The 20,759-nt window shown below is 40.0% G+C and overlaps 1 protein-coding gene across 2 annotated transcripts in view; it reads left to right on the top strand.

The window, feature by feature from the left end:
• kirrel3a (kirre like nephrin family adhesion molecule 3a) overlaps window positions 1-20,759 on the top strand; it is a 564,427-nt gene that overhangs the window by 431,495 nt on the left and 112,173 nt on the right. For both annotated transcript variants that reach the window (XM_048562289.1, XM_048562290.2), the window contains exon 5: window positions 6,267-6,417. In XM_048562289.1, the coding sequence (XP_048418246.1) occupies window positions 6,267-6,417 (151 nt within the window). The remainder of the gene's footprint in view (window positions 1-6,266; window positions 6,418-20,759) is intronic.

Raw genomic sequence — 20,759 nt, 5'->3', positions numbered from 1 at the left:
ATTTTGAGAAACAACAGTCTTTTATTATTTATTTTATATATGGGACTTGCATTTATTGGAACAACATATCGTTAGAATCTTGCTTTATTTGGGAATAGCTAGTAGTTAGAAGGGGTTTATTTGGCTTTTTTTTAATAGTTTAGTTAATTTATTCACTGTTAGATAAATAAATCGTTACTTGTTGATTGTAAAGTGAGTATCAGCGATTTATTTTATTTAACGAATAGCAGTTCTGAAAAGCAGATCACACCACTTTTCACATTCCTTTTACAGATTTTGAGGCAAGGTGCTCTTCTTTTGGTGTTTCGGTTTTAGTTCTTGGGGGTGGGGGAGTCAATCTCTGCTTTATAATAACAGCTACGCATTTCTCCTTGACACTTTTCCCTGGCTGATGCTCTAACTATTCAGATGAAAAAGAAAGTGTTTTGTAATAATCGCTTTTATTTCACTGAGGAGGCTCCAAGTAAATCCAGATCCAACAACTTGGTCTGCAAGTCCTGTTTCAACTTTGAAAGCTGCTACAAATAACGCCACAGCAGCTAAAATCATATATAACATCCTAAAACAATTAACTATATTCTAAACAAAATAACCCACAACTTATTTTAAAAAGAATACAAATTCAACCTTTCTCTCAATGTTGGCTGATTTTTGGAAAAAATCCAGAACCTGAACTATTGGTGTACAATGCTTCAATGAAATTTGTTCATTCACTTTTAAATATATTGTCAACAGAGTTGTGATCAATTGAAGAGAGGTCAAATGGCTTCCTTCTTTGCCATCTCCTAGATTTGTTTGTTTTTCATTTTTCAACATCTTGGAGTGCTCTTATACACAAATTAACTTTCTTTCCCCATCCCCAAATCACCATGGCTGCTTTTTTCACAATATTGGCCAACACCAGTAAATCATCCTTGTTTTCCAGTTGAATAATTTACATGCAAAGCCCCTAAAAGGCAATGCAAACTATCGAAGGTGAGGGAGAGGGGGAAGGGGCTAAGTAAAAATGGAGATAGTAGGAACTGCCGATGCTGGAGAATCTGAGATCACATGGTGTGAAGCTGGATGAACACAGCAGGCCAAGCAGCATCAGAGAAGCAGGAAAGTTTGATATTTCGGGTTGAGACCCTTCTTCAGAAAATCTAAAGAAGTGTCTCGACCTCAAATGTCAAACTTTCCTACTCCTCTGATGCTGCTTGGCCTGCTGTGTTCATCCAGCTTCACACCATGTTATCTAAGTAAAAATGGTGTTGGAATTGGACATAAATCAGTCCACGCCTCTGGTGCCCACATCTCTTTCAAGGCATTGAGAGTACTGGTGTAAATCATGTGCTCCCTCTCCAAGGACATCCAAGCACGAATATATATCCTGGGTTATTGTGAAAGAGATAAAGTCATTAATTAAGTGAGTACTTTTCTTGAATTTAACAAAAAAAGAGGTTAGCTTTAAATCAAATTGTAATCAATCCAAGTAAAATAATCAAATATGTGCTGACTTGCATACATACACATGTACACATGAAAATTGCATGCACATAAATACAGATTACATAGTGGAGAAGGATAGCTTGGACAAATTAGAGTCCATAAAAGTAAAATTTCATACGCTATATGTTGTGACTCAGCAGGTTTCAGGATGAATTCCGAACCTTGATGCTTCTATTTTAAAGATGTGGATGAATAGGTTTAAAAACAGGAATAACTGCGGATGCTGTAATTCAGAAACAAAAACTGAAATTGCTGGAAAAGCTCAGCAGGTCTGGCAGTACCTGTGGAGTGAAATCAGAGTTAATTTTCAGGTCTTCCTCACAACTGACATTGTAGATGATTAGATTTGTTGACCTTCTGGAGACATTAGTGCTGGGGTGACTCCTTTTAAGAACTCAGTGCAGCATGACATCCTGGATGATTACAATGAGCAAACCAGGCTGGAAACCTATCAGGGTGGGGGGTTGGAGAAACAGAGAGGGGACATGAGTTTTCCCATTTTGAGAGTTCCATAAACTGTCAGTCCTCAGTTTTGCAGACAAAGATACAAAGTGTTGGCACATCATATGACTGCCCTCTCTAACTGACCATTAATTCAATCATAGTCCAATTATAACCTGAGTATAACCTCAGGTTTCTGAATTCCTTTTCTTTGCCAATGGCCCACTATTCAGGTGATTTAGTTTGATGCTCTATCTCCACCCAGTTGCGTGTCTGGACATTGAACCATATTTCTTATTCTATTAGTGCAATCAGTTGCAATGAGTAAAGATTGGTCACTACACCACCTCCATAATAACACTCAACACATGATTCCCCCAAGGATGTGTCCTCAGCCCCCTACTGTACTCCCTGTACATCTATGATTGTGTTGCCAAATTCTGAATGAATGCCATCTACAAGTTTACTGATGACACCACCATAGTAGGACAGATATCAACAATAACAAGTCAAAATACCGAAGGGAGATAGAGGGCTTGGTGATGTGGTGTAGTTTAAAAAAATCTCAACATCGGCAAAACTAAAGAACTGATAACTGACTTCAGAAAGAAAGGAGGGGAACACATCTCCATATATGTCAATGGAACTCTGGCTGAGAGAGTGAAGAGCATCAATTTCCTCGGAGTGACAATAACTAACAACCTGTCTGGGACTTCCCACGTAAATGCAACAGTCAAGAAGGCACGACACTGCCTCTTCTTCCTCAGGCAGCTTGAGAAATTTGGCACGTCCATAAGTTCCCTCACCAACTTCTACAGATGTACCATTGAAAGCATACTGTCTGGGTGTATAACCAGTATGGCAACTACTTTGTCCAGGACCGTAAGAAACTACAGAAGTACAAACTACTAGTGTGCATAGCCCAGACCATCATGGAAGTCAACTTTCCATCCGTGAACTCTATTTACACAGCTTGCTGCCTCCGAAAGGTGGCCAACATCATCAAAGATCCATCACACCAGGTATTGATCTCCTACAACCTCTTCCATCAGGCAGAAGACACAAAACATACACACAAGCAGGTTCAGGAACAGCTTCTTTCTGGCCACTATCAGACTGTTGCATAGACTCTAGCCTCAAATAATGCAACCTGCAGCATAACCAGTAAGCCTTTATGTCTTTTTGATCTGTACATCCTTTGTTTGCTGTGATCTGCCTGTACCACTCATAAACAAAGCTTTTCATTGTATTCCAGTACACGTGACAATAAATCGATCAATCAAACAATCAATCAGAGTCTTCTGAAATAAGTGTCTTTGGGTTCTTTTTTGATGCATTCCCAACTCTAAATCAGTTGAGATAACAAGGTGTAGAGCTGGAGGAACACAGCAGGCAAAGCAGCAGATGCAGCTTGGCCTGCTGTGTTCATTCAGCTCTACACCTTATTATCTCAGATTCGTCAGCATCGGCAGTGCCTACTATCTCCAAATCAGTTGGTTTGGAATGTAGAATACATAGTAACACAAATTGGGTGACTACCTTGGATGTGATTTCAAATTACTTTCATTTTTCATCCTTTATATTCTAAGTTTTAGTTTATTTTTCTGCGTTTAAAGATGGCGCTGGAGAACGGAGCCACTATACAATAGTTTTCACTGTGTTTTGTAACATGATAGTAAATAAATCAAATAAACCAAATCAAGTAAATCAATTCAGGTTTTCAGCTAATGGGTTAAAAATCATAATTTACCCTTAGACATATCTTCAAGACAACAACTGAATAGACATTAGTTGGGGGTGGGGGGGAGCATTACCTCCACTAGTGTTGAAGCACAAGCTGAGGAGAGGGAAAGTGAAGAGGGAAAGACATATCTAAAGAGATTAATCTTTTGAACCATTTCCAAAACATTAATTTTGTTTCTCTCTCCACAGGTATGCCAGAACTGATAAGTTTCTGCAGCTTTTTCTGTTTTTATTTGCATTTATATTGCTCTTTTCATGTTGTTCTTTTCATGTTGCTCTTTTCATGTCATTAGGAGATCCCAACGAGCTTTATAGCCATGAAGAACCATTGATGCGTAGTCACTGTTGTCACATTCGCAAAAGTGGCAGCTGATTTGCTTATAACAAAATCACGTTAACTGGGGAAATAATGTGTTTCTTTGACCGGTGCCATAGGATCTTTTACATCCATTAAAGAACCAGATGGGATCTTGGATTAATATCTGAAAAAAATAGTACTCTCAATACTCCACTGGAGTGTCAGCTTAGATAATAGCATAAAGTACCAGAGTGAGGTTTGAGCCTAAAGACGTTTAAAAGTTTTTTTTTTACTCAGATATTCAATAAGGTTTACAACTGCACAGCAAAAAGTTATATTATTGGAGCAGGAATGAGAAGAAATTGAGTTAATTCCAGTCTAAAGGCTATTGGAGGTGGCTTGAACAATGGAGTAGATATATGGGTTCAAATGATATAGTAAAGGCAAGAATATCAGTGTAAGAGCAAAGATGTGGTCACCATCATTTGGACTTATAAGAGACCTGATAAGTAGGAAAGAGTGATTTAGCTACTGTATTGTGACGAGAGCACTGACATTTTGCCATCTGGAGGAAGTTAATGAATATAAAGTGGAATTGACAACAAAAGAGTGGGATTGGTTGAAGAACAGGGTAAGGAGAAGAAAGAGAATGGGAAACAAGTCAAAGGCTGAGTCATCAAGTGCAGCACAAAGACAGAGCTCGCAGATGTGGATATTGAAAAGTAGATGTAACCTTGAACAAATAATGAATCTACACCTAAGCTGATAGGAATGTTAACAGAGATCAGTTTTCCTGAATTTCATGCTTTTTCCCTTTTTGTCTGAATTATGTTGCTGTTTAAGCAAGTTGATGACAGTATGACTGAAAATAATAAACAGACAGTCATTATACCGAAGCTCAGAGCAGGTCTGATCAAGGCCAATCATGTCCCAGTATCCAGCTCCACATTTTTCAGCATTCTTTGTTTGTGTTGCTCGTCTCTGTATCCTCAGGAGTGTATTTATTTCCCTCCACAGTTTCACATTGTATGTCGTGACATTGTAAAGTTTCTCAGTGTGCACATTATCTCAGGAAAAATACGAAGGAAAAATGTATACATTGCTTCTCAATATCTCAGGAAATCCCAAAGTGCTTGACAGCTGATAAGTCTAGTTGACAAACAATAACATTCATAAAGCAAGAAATATCACAGCTAATTATGCTTCAGTGCTTTCCCACAAATAACAAATAAAAAGATGACCAGAAAATTTGTTCTGCTGTTCATCAGAATAGAATCACAGGATTTTTTAACATTGATTTGTGAAATGTAGTCATTGCTGTCTCATCCAGAATTTATTGCATATACCTAATTACCTTTGAGAAGGTGGACTTCTTTAATCACTGCGCTTCATGTTGTTTAGGGACACAAACAGTGATGTTAGGAAGGGAATTCCAGGATTCTGACCCAATGACAGTGAAGGAATGGTGAGATATTTCTAACTCAAGGTGCTATGTTGCTTACACATGGTTACCTCATGTATCTACTGCCTTCAACCTTTTGGGTAGTAGAGGCTGATTAGAAAGGTGTTGTTGAAGGAAGCTAGGTAAGTTGCTGGATGTACCTTGTAGATATGACACATTGCTGCTTCTGTGGAGGCAGTGAGTGAGTACCATAAGAACATACTTGATATATGAATTAGGAACAGAAGTAGGCTATTCAAACCCTCAGTCCTGCTTTGCCATTCAATATGATCACGGCTGCTCGGATTGCTCCATGTTCCCGCTTATTGCCATATATTTCTCATTCCTTATTTAAAAATCTCCAAAGGTTTCAGTCAAGCAGGTTTCTTTGTTCTGGATGTTGATGCACTTCTCGAATGTTGTTAGAGCAGCACTTATCCAGGCAAGTGGAGAGTATTTCATCATACTCCTGACTTGTACCTTATAGTTGAACAGGCTGTAGGGAGTCAAGAGGTGAGTTATTCTCTACAGGACACCTAACCTCTGGGTTGTTATTGTGGCCACAATATTTAAATGGTTAGTCCATTTCAGCTTCTGGTTAATATTAATCACTTTCAACATTGACACGGGAGTAATCAGTCAAGCAATGCCATTGAACATCAAGATGCTTAGACTGTCCCTTTTTGGAAATGGCCATTGCTTGGCATTTGTTTGGTGCAAAAGTTACTTGCCACTTATTGGCCAAGCTTGAATACCATCCATGTGTTGTTGCAGCTAAACTCATTAAGTCTAGGTGCCAAGCCCAATGGATACGCAACTAAAATACAGCTAACACTCCAATCATTTCCTCCACAGAGGCTTCTGAAAGATGGGAAAAGAGAGAGCATTATCAGCAGCCTACACATCCCACCATCAGAAATCGAAAATGGGCAACGCATCATCTGCAGAGCAAAGAATGCAGCAGTCCCAGAGGGCAGGGAAACCGAAGTCACGATTGATATCCAACGTGAGTTGTCTTTTCCAATTCATCCATTGCCATTCTAGTATTCCATTTTTCATGTATGTTATTTTTTCAGTCCATGGTCAAAGCATCTGATTCAATGAACCTTTAGGGGTAGGTTTTCAGCTTCCTGATGTCCTGATGAGAGCAGAGATACAAAAATGCATGCTGTCTATATTGGACAGCTGAAATTCGGTGAAAACTGACATCAGGGACTGAATTTAAGTTTTGAATGTATAAAACATGAAATGGGCACATTCCTGATTTCCAAGATACACAGGCAATTCATTACTGACTTTTCCATAGAGTTTTGTATTTTCAGAGTTCAGGTTCACAGTGCAATGTACAATCTGCAATGGTATGTGGGAGGAGTGCTAGTCTGCATGTGGGCTGGTTAGAAAGAAAATCTTGGATTTTGATGGTAGCTGCCCAGATCCTCACACCGTTTAAAGGCTGCTTTACTGAGGCCTCTGAGACCTCTGCTCCTCCCATGCCCTCTCCATGCCTATCAGATTTCTTATGCCCAGTCAGAACATAGTGCAACCCGATGTCCTCCACTTACCCTCCACTGCCACACAGCTAGTATCCCAATGCTCAGGTACCAGGCAATGTGAATTATTTTGAATGCAAAGAAAAGAAACACTGTGTTCCTACAGAAAGCAAGTTTAATTCACTACATGGCAATTAGGGTTTGTAAACAAACAATTATATACTCAGAAACCACATCAAATGTAAATCAAATTACTTTGATTTGTTTAAACTGTCAAACATTCACTTAAGTAGCTCTTTCAATGGGCCAACTGCTTAACTGAAGGGAGGCTTCATAGTTGGAACTCATAATAGCCACAGCTTCCATACACTGATATAATAAAAGAAACATATAATGTTATAGTTCCATTTCAAAGCCATTGCTTTAACAATCAAATGTAAGGACTGTTATCATCTCAGCTGAAGTTATTACTGGACCGAAATCTGACTTGGTAGATCATAAGTTTTCTTGGTTTTAACAAGGTAATCTTTCACTAAAACACAAAAACACAATGTTGTAAATGTAGACTGAATGATAAAATTGAAAATATGAAATTAAAATGGAGTAAACAAAACTATTTATATGTAATACACATTTAAAGATTTTGACTCTGACGTAATATTACAAACCCATTAAGCCCAATCCTTCATAGTAGTCATTCCAGATTGAGAATTCCTTTGTCTGTCATACATTGGACTTAATTTAACCGTGGCTTTAATTCCCCATCCTGAGAATCTTATAACATCTTTCTGGAGGCATTCCACACAGAGCTTTTATTTTCTCAGCTTCAAATAATTGCTTCAAGTTTGTAACCAAACACTTCTCATCTGGAACTTTTAAGCTAAACTACCTAAACAGAGGTAACCTATTTCTTAACAGTTCTAAAACATCTCCTTTCGCGTGAACAACTATTCAAACACATCCAGCTTCAGCCAAGCCTTTTGCAAAACCTGCTAAACTGAAATCCAAAATACTTTTTCCAAGCTATGGGTATCTCCCTTAATGCAAAAAAAACAAAACTCTGACCTGTTAAACTGAAAGCTTGATACATTGCTAATTAACTTGTTATACTCATTAAAAACTCTCTGAATGAAATAAAAATCCTAACAAACACCAGAAACTCTCTCTCTCATGCTGCTTTCTTTTCAAATACATCACCATGGATACAAATATTCTTACAAAGTAATCACTAATCTTTTTCAGACACACAGACCAAATCCTATGTGCTATTAAATCATATCTGAATTCAGAAATAAATTATATTAAAATAGGAGTGTTATTAAACAACACATGATGTCTGCCATGAAAAAGGTTTAATAGAGGTAAGTATTGTGATAACACTTTAAGGGAATATGCAAAGATCTGATCAGGGAAGCAGGAAATAAAGAATCATTAGACAAGCACCTAATTATTGAGTGTGTTGTTTAGTTGTTGCTGAGAATAATGGTGGTTGCAGAACTGCTCAAGTAAACCTATCTGTCCTGTAATAAATCTCAAATTTAGAGCATATCAATCAAGAGTGCATGATTGGTGATAATGTAAAGCTTTGACAAACCCAACATGGTGGCAGTATTGTATGTCTGAAGGCCACTGACCATCTGACGCAAAGCAGAGATTGTACAGTCATTGAAATTCTGAGAATCAAAGTTTTTCATAGTCTGTACGTTGTTGATGTTTGAGGACCACATAAATTTAAAAACAAAATATTAGCCCATTTTAACCTTTATCACTGTGCTAAAAGATTTTATATATTTTAAAGAAAACAAATTATAAGATATAAATGAATGAAATAAAACAAGTACTGTTAAGTTGGCGTCAAGGAACCTTAGCAAATCTAGGGTCAGTGGGAATCGGTGAAAGCTCTTTGCTGATTAGTCATATCTGGCCATAGGAAGATGGTTGTGGTTGTTGGAGATAGTCTTCTATATTCCAGGGCATCTCTGCAGGAGTTCCTCGGGATAATGTCCTAGTTCCAACCATCTTCAGTTGCGTCATCAATGACCCTCCCTCCGTAAGATGAGAAGTTGGAATATTTGTTGATGAATACACAATGTTCAGCACCATTCACAACTCCTTAGATACTGCAGCAGTGCATGTTCAAATGCAGGATGACCTAGACAATATTGAGTTCTGGCTGACGAGGGGATCACAGCATTTGCATCATACAAGTGGTAGGCAGTGACCATCACAACAGGAGAGTATAATTATAATCCCTTCACTTGCAGTGGCATTGTCATTACCAAATGCTCCAACATCAGCATTCAGGGTAACATTTGATTAGAAACTAAACAAGATTCACCATATAAATACAGTGCTACAAGAGCAGGTGAGAGACTAGGAATTACTATAGCAATTAACTCACCTCCCCAAGCTTTTCCACTGTCTACAAAACACAAGTCAGGAGTGTAATGGAATACGCCCCACTTGCCTGGATGGGTGCAGCTCCAACATCACTCAAGAAGCTTGACACCATCCAGGTCAAAGCAGCCCACTTGGTTGGCATCACATCCACAAACATCCATTCCCTCCTCCACCGACGCTCAGTAGAAACAATGTGTACTATCTACAAGATGCATTGTTGAAATTCACCAAGCCTCTTTCAATAGCATCTTCCAAAATCATTAACATCTACAAGGACAATGGCAGCAGATACATGGGAACACCACCAACCGCAAATTCCCCTCCAAGCCACTCACCATCATGGCTTGAAAATAAATCACCATTCCCTCAAACTCACTGGATCAAAATCCTAGAACGCGCTCCTTAACAGTACCAAGAATGTACCAATACCACCTGGACTGTAAAGGCTGAAGAAAGCAGTTCACCTCTACTTTCCTAAGAGCAATTAAGAATGGGCAACACATGCTGGCCAGTCATCTAAGGGCAATTTCCTAAATGATACAAGAAACTTCACATAGTTTGTTACAAACTGTATTATTATGCATTCAGGTTTACTTCTTATTTCTATAAGAGTTCCAGAATGAGACACAACAATATTCAAGTTATTTCCATGTATGGAAAACACTTACAAAACTGCCAATCCAATGCACATATGGATTAGGAACAGAGACAGACAGTTTGCCCTTTCAAGCCTGTTCTTGCATTCAGTAAGAAACTGTTTCTATGCTTCCAATTCCATAATCCAATTTGTCACTGATAACCTTTGATCCCCTTGCCTAGCAAGAATCTATCACCACGTTAAAAATCTCACAACACTGAGAGAGAAAAAAAATCCTCTCATCTCAATCCTAAAAGGGTGACCCCTGATTCTAAAATGGTGCCCCCTAGCTCTGGACTGACCCACAAGCAGAAACATCCTTTCCATATCCTTGTCAAGACCATTCTAGATCATACCAACTTCAATCAAATGTCCCTCATTCTTCTGAATTCCAATGGAAACAAGTCCAGTGTATACAACCTTTCCTTATAAGACAACACACTGATTCCAGGCATCAAACTGGTAAGTGTCCTTGGAACCACCCCCAAAGCATTTACATCTTCTGGAGAATTCACCTCAGCTCCAGCTATTCTGGAGTATACAAGGTATACAAGGCAATGAGAGGCATGGATAGAGTCGATAGCCAGAGACTTTTCCCCAGGGCAGGATTGACTGCCATGAGGGGTCATAGTTTTAAGGTGTTAGGAGGAAGGTATAGAGGAGACATCAGAAGGAGGTTCTTCACCCAGAGAGTTGTGAGCGCTTGGAATAGTTTACCAGTGGTAGTCGTGGAAGTGGAGTCATTAGAGACAATTAAGCGACTGCTGGACATGCACATGGATAGCAGTGAATTGAGGGGAATGTAGGTTAGGTTATTTTATGTTTGGATTAGGAATATTCCACAGCACAACATTGTGGGCCAAACGGCCTGTACTGTGCTGTACTTTTCTATTTCTATGTTTTATGTTCTCAGAGGTAAACCTTTCATTTGGCCTCATTAATTGTGAATGCATCGGTCCCTTGTTATGGTTACTTTTCAATACTTCCACGCCAATTCAACTAATTATTTGCATTGAGACATGATGAGGTCTGTTGTAGATTAGAGACATTCCACATTAAGCAGAGGTTCACCTGCACATCTGCCAATGTGGTATACTGTAACCACTGTACCCGGTGTGGCTTCCTCTACATTGGGGAAACCAAGCGGAGGCTTGGAGACCGCTTTGCAGAACACCTCCGCTCAGTTCGCAACAAACAACTGCACCTCCCAGTTGCAAACCATTTCCACTCCCCCTCCCATTCTCTAGATGACATGTCCATCATGGGCCTCCTGCAGTGCCACAATGATGCCACCCGAAGGTTGCAGGAACAGCAACTCATATTCTGCCTGGGAACCCTGCAGCCTAATGGTATCAATGTGGACTTCACCAGTTTCAAAATCTCCCCTTCCCCTACTGCATCCCTAAACCAGCCCAGTTCGTCCCCTCCCCCCACTGCACCACACAACCAGCCCAGCTCTTCCCCCCCACCCACTGCATCCCAAAACCAGTCCAACCTGTCTCTGCCTCCCTAACCGGTTCTTCCTCTCACCCATCCCTTCCTCCCACCCCAAGCCGCACCCCCATCTACCTACTAACCTCATCCCACCTCCTTGACCTGTCCATCTTCCCTGGACTGACCTATCCCCTCCCTACCTCCCCACCTATACTCTCTCCACCTATCTTCTTTTCTCTCCATCTTCGGTCCGCCTCCCCCTCTCTCCCTATTTATTCCAGTTCCCTCTCCCCATCCCCCTCTCTGATGAAGGGTCTAGGCCCGAAACGTCAGCTTTTGTGCTCCTGAGATGCTGCTTGGCCTGCTGTGTTCATTCAGCCTCACATTTTATTATCTTGGAATTCCCCAGCATCTGCAGTTCCCATTATCTCTGTGGTAGATTATCCCGCTGGCTCCAAACTGTGAATTATTCCAGTTCCTGTTACCTCACATGATTCAAACTGAGATTAAACCTCATCTGCAGTATACTCAGAGATGGAGATAGCATATTATTCAGTTTCACAGACCTGCCCTATAATAAGTCATTTACTTTGGCAATCTTCTCAGTGAACTGCGTAACTGCAGAACTGCATAAGATCCAAACTGCAACTATAATCCTCTCTCAGTAAAAACCCAGATAAAATGAGGCCAGGCAGCCTTCCTAAGCCCTAACCACTTCCATGATAATGCAGTCTGCCAGAGCTACTTTCAAACTGAACTTTAAATTAGTTATACCCCATTTACGCTTTCTTCTTTGATCTTATGAGGAAAGTGGGATTTACAATCTTTTAGAGACCATTGAATGCTTTTAAATTAATTTAGGTCTCACTCCCAAAACAAAAATAACTTCCTAGACTGCACTTCTTTGAAGCAGTTCAGACATCAGATTTTCTGATTTCCAGCTAAATAAACCCACCTGCTGTTTTAAGATCTTTTTCTAGCTGTTAAACTTTTAAGTGTAATAGACTCTTGCTTTAATTGCATACATTGCATTTCTACAGTTAAACTTTAATTCTTTAAAGCAAAACTTACATAATTAAACCACATCAACCATGAACTAGACAACACAGAACAGTGAATACCTCATTTGTGGGATTGCTGAACTGGTGATGGATGGGAACAATAAACTGGTTCAGAGTTGTGCTGAATCACCCTGTTTTCCACTGGGCAGAACATCTGGGAAGGCCACTGAAGAATCTTTAGGTGCCATTCCAACACAAAAACAAAAATAACATGCAAACAGGAAAACAGTACAACTGGGATAAGTGTAATTAAAAATCTAAAATGCAGCAAAACAAAAGGAAAAGGAACAATTGCCAAATCTCCCCATGAAATTGAGATGTTGCAAACCCCCTATAGGTCAGAGCATCTATAAAAGATGAGGAAGATAGTTACAAATTCGCCATTTTGAACTGGACGTCCACAGATTTCCTATCCAAATTTCAGCTTTTAAAAGCAAGAGTGGAACTACACTTTGTCACAGAATATATATTTGTCACAGAACATGACTGAACATGCAGTGAAAATAAAGATAGCCATTGGAAATGTGTGGCTGCATAAATGCAACACTTTGGACCTGTCTAACCTATCAGAAAGAGCCTGTTGCACTGTGGAACATGCTGGATGATTAGGTTTGTGTAAAGGGAACCGTCACACTACGCTAATAATAGCTGATGTCTTATAGACGCTAAAAACGTTTGATCAGCTTGTCAGCAGGTGCTGTGATAAGGTCAAGGAATACAATTTTTCAGAAGCTGAACTGCTTGAACAAATAATGGGTAGTAGGAACTGCAGATATTGGAGAATCTGAGATAACAAGGTGTAGAGCTGGATGAACACAGCAGGCTAAGCAGCATCAGAGGAGCTGGAAGGCTGATGTTTTCAGCCTTTTCTGAAGAAGGGTCTGGGCCCGAAATGTCAGCCTTCCTGCTCCTCTGATGCTGCTTGGCCTGCTGTGTTCATACAACTCTACACCTTGTTATCTATGAACAAATAATGGAGATAGTTATGGCTTCAATGCCAGCTGAAGTGCTCCAAAAATATGTTTTTATAGGGAAAGGAAATATCACAATAATCACACAAATAGAGATAGGAGACAATATCAATTCTTTGAAGGTGGGTAACAATAACTGTAAGTGTTGGTTGCAGCTACAAGTATTGGCGTGGCAGTGAGGACACAGGTAGCAAGCAAAATGTGTGAGAAGTGCATTCTCCTGCATCCACTGTGAAGTGTCCTACATTCCTGAGGGGTGGTGATGGCCTAGTTGTCATATCATTGGGCTGTTAATTCAGAGACCCAGGTAATGTTCTGGAGAACCGGTTTGGAATCCCGCTACAGCAAATGGTAGAGTTTGAATTCAATAAATATCTGGAATTAAGAGTCTAATCATGACCACAAATCTATTGCTGATAGTTGGGGAAAAACCCATCTGGTTCACTAATGTCCTTTAGGAAGTAACCTGCCCACCTTATCTAGCCTGGCCTGCATGTAACTTCAGACACATAACAATGTGATTGACTCTAAACCGCACTCTGGGAATTAGGAATGAGCAATAAATGCTGCCTAACCAGTGAAACCCTCATCCCATGAATGATTAAAAAAAAGGAATGAATGCAAAAATTCAAAACCATTGGGTTCATCAATGCCGCAGTGCTGCCAGAGGTAGCAAAATATGACCGAAAAAAAGCATATGTACCATACTTGTACCAACAACTGGGAGTGCACTGAACACTCAGGAGGACAAGCACATCCATAAGGTTAGCGGCAAGACACAGCAGGGTAAAAATTCATTGATGAAATTTTCAAACTGAAAGCAAACATGCTTTCCAAACCATGAATGTGAAACAATGTATGGATGAAGCCAAACAGTCCAACATTTTGCTGTTACCAGCACCATATATCAGAAGAAAAGCAGTCTCAGATTCACAGAGTTGTTAAAATACAAAGGGAGGCCAATCAGCTCATCATGTGTATAGTGCTTCCATTACCAGGTGCCAAGCTCGTGTCTTTTCTCCATATCCCTATCTATCCAAACAAATATCCAATGCCCTCTCGAATGTCTCAGTTAACCTTACCTCCATCATATTTCCAGGCAGTGCATTCCATATCCATACCATGTGAAAAAATAACTCTCAAGTGCTAACACCTGTGAGCTGAGAGCTGAATGTGATCTTTTAGAGAAAGCAGCAGCTTGTAGTTCAAACAAAGAATTAAGAAACTGATATTTGATTATGTGGCTAGGCGTGGAAGTTAACTGTAGATTGATTCTTGTTCAAAGAGTACTCTAGCTGTTTTGGTTGTAGAGTTGACTAATGCTCAAACAGATTGCAGATTTGAACGTTATTAGAGGCCTAATAGGGAGACAGCCAGTATCACAATCACTTAGAAGTGGTTGTGAACTTTGTTTAGGTCATGAGGATTGAGACTGTGAACGCTACAGGATGGACGTTTGATTGCCCTAAAGGTATCCTTTCATTATCAACTTATTCGAAGTTCAGAGGATAGAATGCCAGTTTTAAGAATTAAAGGAATACTCCTTGAAGCCTACTTGAAGCTATTTCCATGCATCGGTGTCTTCAGAAGTCAAGCAAGATGCAATTCCATATAGCTAAGGTGTGGCAGATCTTGGAGTTCAAAACAGCATATACATCAATGGTAGTGTCGGCAAAAATACATCTCAGATCAACTCAGTTACTACACTGTGGAATCTTTATTACTAGTGGACGCAAGTATAGTGCCAAATGAAATAGTAGTTGAAGTCCACGTGCAATATGTAATTTGTCAATCATTGTGTTCATGCAGGAAAATCTAGTAAGCCAATGTGGACAGTGCAGCCCTATACACACAACAAATTATTTCCTACTTTTCAGTGTGTGCACAGAATAAGGTACCAGGTGATCCTGGAAAAAACAATTCAGAAAATTTTCCAACAGCATGAAGTCAACATCCTTAAAAATGCTCAGCCAATCCGTCACCGGATGATGACAAGATAACTGACAAAGTTGAGCTGACATTCAGTGCAGTGAAAATCAAAGTATATATTGGCACAGAGATACCAACAGAAAGCTTTTCCACTATCCAGATTATATGCCATAGATACTAGGTCAGCATAACCTATACACAGGACAAGTGTAAACATCCTTTTGCTTCACACGCTGAATTGTATGTACCAGCAGAAGTGGCAGTTGACGATTTGACCAATCAACACCAAAAAGACCGCATGCAATAACTCAGATATTCCACCCTGAGATCAATCAAGCTCAAAATGAATGCAAAATACTCATCCTAGTTACCCCAGATGTTTTATATTGTGCATATGTCAGTGATCACTGCCACCTTGAGTGTACAGACCTGCCCTTGATCACCATCCGCGGTATCACCAAGATAATGACAAAAATCTGAGATCACCTCTCACAACGCAGTACTTACACTGGGAGATCATTTAACTTTGCAACAAACATCATCAACCCAATGGACTGAAGCACAATTTGAAACAAATATGTTTACCCGTTCCAAACGTACAAAGATTGCACTGTGGAGCCAGCAAAGAATTATTAATCGGCAAACATCAGGACAAACTTTCCCAGTCACTGCTTATTAATGTTCCCAGAATACATTGCCCATTACATGAAAATCAAGGCAAAAATGATAGCTGCCCATGGCTGGCACATAGGTAATGAATGACTCCACCTGAACATTGGGCAGAGAGTTTGAGTACAGCACTCAACAGATGGCATCCAGAATCTACCAGAAATCATCAGTAGGTGCCCAGAATCTTGATTGTATCAAGTGTAAGCACCAAAAGGCATGAATCAATGTACAATGAATCAAACATCAAATCAGCAAATCAACACATCTAAAAACACCATATTGAAAACAGAAGATAACAAAGTGTGGAGCTGGATGAACACAGCAGGCCAAGCAGCATCTCAGGAGCACAAAAGCTGACATTTCAGGCCTAGACCCTTCATCAGAGAGGGGGATGGGGAGAGGGAACTGGAATAAATAGGGAGAGAGGGGGAGGCGGTCTGAAGATGGAGAGAAAAGAAGATAGGTGGAGAAGAGAGTATAGGTGAGGAGGTAGAGAGGGGATAGGTCAGTCCAGGGAAGACAGGCAGGTCAAGGAGGCGGGATGAGGTGGTAGGTAGGAGATGGAGGTGCGGCTTGAGGTGGGAGGAAGGGATGGGTGAGAGGAAGAATAGGTTAGGGAAGCAGAGACAGGCTGATGAAGGGTCTAGGCCCGAAACGTCAGCTTTTGTGCTCCTGAGATGCTGCTTGGCCTGCTGTGTTCATGTGCATATACGTATAAGGGAATATAAATTGGACTGATGCTAGTTGTTACACAATTCAACAGGATGTGATGTTTTCATCCCATGACTTGTCAGATATTCTGATGCATCAGTGTGAAGTCAGATACACTGTACTTAGCTTGCTACAATTGTTATCTGCCTATAGTCCATCTTCAAAGAGAGAATCTGTTATTGTCTCACCAATTTTCTGCGGTGAATAGGGTGACATTGGGGAGAAACAGAGGCTAACTAAAGGAATTATATAAATTATTAGCATTCAGCACCCCAGTTGCAACTAGAACACATCCACAATCAAACTCGGAAAATGAAAATGTGAAAGACCGCCATGAAAACAATTAGCGCTCCGTTAATACAGGTACTGCTGTACGTAATATAAATTAAGAACACCAAACTGGTAAGTAAATCATAGAGTCTGAGTGGATTAATACTGATACAATACAGTGTTACTGATACAATATATGGACTCCCGAACTTTTAAGCAATAAACAGAGATCTATATTTGTGTAAGTAATATTATTCTTGAAAAAATGTTATGTCAAGACATCACTTAAAGAAAATGCATAAATTATCAAGGAACCAAACTCTAAACTAGCATGTTACCAGCAACTAGTTAGTATTGTGATATATGTATATATAGTTTCCCATTCCAGGATAAGCGGTTGATAAATTTACATAAAGGATCCGAGAAACAATCGGGGGACACAGGCCATGAAGGTATTTGAAAGTAAGGATGACCAGGTGACAATGTAGGTCAATAAGGACAGGGCATTGATTGAGATTTGCTTAAGTCTTTGCATGTTCAAATGTAGATCGCGTAGATCTGAGGAATTGTAAATGGAGTCAAACACTGCTGTCATAACTAACAATCCCACTTCTGACTTAATAATGGGAAGATGAACAATAGTCAAACAGATGAAGATGTTTGGGCATTGGACACTACCAGCAATGGTTAAGGATACTTTTCCTCCAACTGGCACAACTTCTTTCCCTTATACTAGGCATTACTTCAACCAGTGGGAATTTCCCCATAATGTCTATTAACTTAAGGTTCCATTAACGAGAGTTCCACGATTCAGTCAAACATTTCCCGAAGTGAAGGGCAGTTACATTCACATCACCTCACTTCACTTCTTGATTTCAACTCATGTGTCCATGCTTGTACCATAATGAGGTCAGGAGCGAAGTGCCCCTTGTGGAATCCATTAGAGAGAAGAAGGTTGAGAGGTGACTTAATTGAAACATATAAAATAATCAGAGGGTTAGATAGAGTGGATAGGAAGAGCCTTTTTCCTAGGATGGTGATGGCGAGCACGAGGGGACATAGCTTTAAATTGAGGGGTGAAAGATATAGGACAGATGTCAGAGGTAGTTTCTTTGCTCAGAGAGTAGCAAGGGACTGGAACGCTTTGCCTGCAATGGTAGTAGATTCGCCAACTTTAGGTACATTTAAGTCGTCATTGGATAAGCATATGGACGTACATGGAATAGTGTAGGATAGATGGGCTTCAGATCAGTATTGCAGGTCAGCACAACATCAAGGGCCTGTACTGTGCTGTAATGTTCTATGTTCTAATCCAAATTAAGTGTCAATGAGTAGGTTATTGCTATGTGCCACTTCATTAACATTATCAAAGGCACCTTCCATCACATTGTTCACTTTTGATACTAGATTAATCACGCAGTATTTGATCAGATTGGATTTCTTCTATTGTCTGTGAAGAGGCCATACCTGGACAAATTCATATTTTCCTATATATTCCTAAGTATTCCAGTGTAAACTTCTTCTGGCCTATTCACAACCTTTCTAATCTGTCTTTGTGTCATCAGCAAATTTAGCAACAATACATTCAATCCCTTCATCCAAGTCATTAAAAATTGTGAATAGTTGAGACCATAGCAATGATCTCTGTGGCACTCCACTTATCACATCTTGTATATCTGAAGATGACCCATTTATGCCTACTCTTTGTTTTCTGTTCACTAAATAATCTTCTGTTTAGTGAGAATGCAAGGGAGAATACAAGGAACTACAGACCTGATAGTACATCAGAGGCAGTTATAAACGTGGAGCTGAGGCCACATGTAGATCAGCTGCAAACTGATTGAATGGCAAAGAGGGTTGAGGAGCAAATTTTGAAAAGGACAGATTTTAGATCGCCACTTCCTAATCCCTGTTCTCCATCTTAATACTCAACCTTAAGCTTTTAACTTGTTTCCTGCTTTTAGCGTATTTAAGGGAGAACTCCATCACTTCATGTATGCTAATGCCTTGCATCTTCTCTATGCTGCTAATACAATAAATTTCAGGAATCAAATTCCTTTCATTTCTCCATCAAGTAAAACTTAAGGCACCAAGTCTCTCTTCATATCTGAATGCTCTTCCATCACGATTTGCCATGTGATGTTCTTTATGCATATTCTCCAACTCGTAATACCTTTCTGACATGGGCTCAAAGCTGGCCAAAGAACTCCAAATGAGATCTATGCAAATCCTTAATTCCAACCTTTACTGAATGATTCAGCCAGCTCAGCTCCCTGTTCTCATCCACATTGCAGCAGTAAATTGATGGACCGGTTAATGATTAGTAAACAATCAGTTTATCTTCATTGTTCAATGCTTTCAAGTTAGGGACTGCCCTTCTTTCTATCTCTGTACTTGTTGGACAGTCAAAATATCCTTCCTCAGACAAAAGGGCCAAAACTTAATTCCAAATGAGGTCTGGTGAATGTTTTATTTAAAATCCTGTTAAAGTTGCTATATTTTGCTAAGAATGTTATGTTTAACTGGCATGAACTCCTCATCTAATCCATACCCTCAGTCTCTTTTTATGCAGAACTCGTAAAAATGGTATTTATTGCCTGTCCTTAATAACTTTGAAGGGTAGGTGAGATATTTTCTTGAGCTGCTGTAATCTGTGCGGCGTAGGTACTCCATGGTGCTGTTAGGGCGTGAGTTCCAGAATTTTGACCAAGTGATACAGAAGGAACAGCAATAAATTTCCAAGTCAGAAAGGTGAGTGGCTTGGAGGGAAATTTGCAGTTGATGGTGTTCCTATATATCTGCTGCCCTTGTCCTTCTTTTCAGTATGGCTATGAGTTCAGAAGGTGTTTCAAGATATGTTGATAAGTTGCTTTAGTGTTTTGTGTAGTGGCACACACTGCTGACAGTGTGCATTAGTGGTGAAGGATTTGAATGGTGAAGCTGGAGAATGGTATGCTAATTAAGGAGCTCCTTTGGTTTCGACTGTGTAAAGCTTCCTGAGTGTTGTTGGAACTTGCTGATCCAAGACAACTGGACAGTATTTCATGCTTCAGTGATTTGTGCCTTGTAGGTGGTGATGAGACTTTGGGAGTTGGGAGTGAATTCCCAGCCTCTGACCTCTGCTTGTTGCCACACCATTAAGCAACAAAGCAGAGTGGAGCTGCAGGAAGAGAAAGGTAATGATGAACTCTTTGCAGCTTCAGAGATACATAAGTCTCATGAGGTGAGGGCAAATGCAGCCATTTATTTGGCTACCAGGAATACTATGGGAGATGGACTGATTCAGCTCATTTGAAGCAGTTCAGCCATTTGCACATCAATTCTTATCTCACTCTGCTCAGCCCAAACCCCAAGCACAATCATCCCAGAATAAAAAAAACCTCTCCTCACAGTGACACCTCTTCATTCTTCTGTAATGCTACTTTCTGAGTGTGTGGTGCATGATGTGATAGTTCATTTTATCACCATGTAGCGGAGATAGCCCCATGTCTGTGCTGGCAATGATGAAACCAGGCTTACTGACAAGGTGGAGATGACAGCGGGAGGCCACGTGTTGGTCTTCTGTCTGTTCCTGGAGTTCTACATTCTGTTCCACCTCCAGAGACAGACAATAGAAAAATTGAATATTTAAAGAGGATGTTAAAAAATACTTTTGGGATGTGACTGTGAGATATAGATGTGACAAGGGTGTCAGTGATGAACAATCAGATGGAGATGTGAGGAAGTGCCTGAAGTGAACGGGATGGATATACTTTGCAAGATGTGGTTTTGGATAG

This window comes from Stegostoma tigrinum, chromosome 32 (genome assembly GCF_030684315.1).
Source record: "Stegostoma tigrinum isolate sSteTig4 chromosome 32, sSteTig4.hap1, whole genome shotgun sequence".
Classification (NCBI taxonomy): Eukaryota; Metazoa; Chordata; class Chondrichthyes; order Orectolobiformes; family Stegostomatidae; genus Stegostoma; species Stegostoma tigrinum.
Note: the sequence above shows the minus strand (reverse complement) of the source record. Positions and strands in the feature narration are given on the sequence as shown.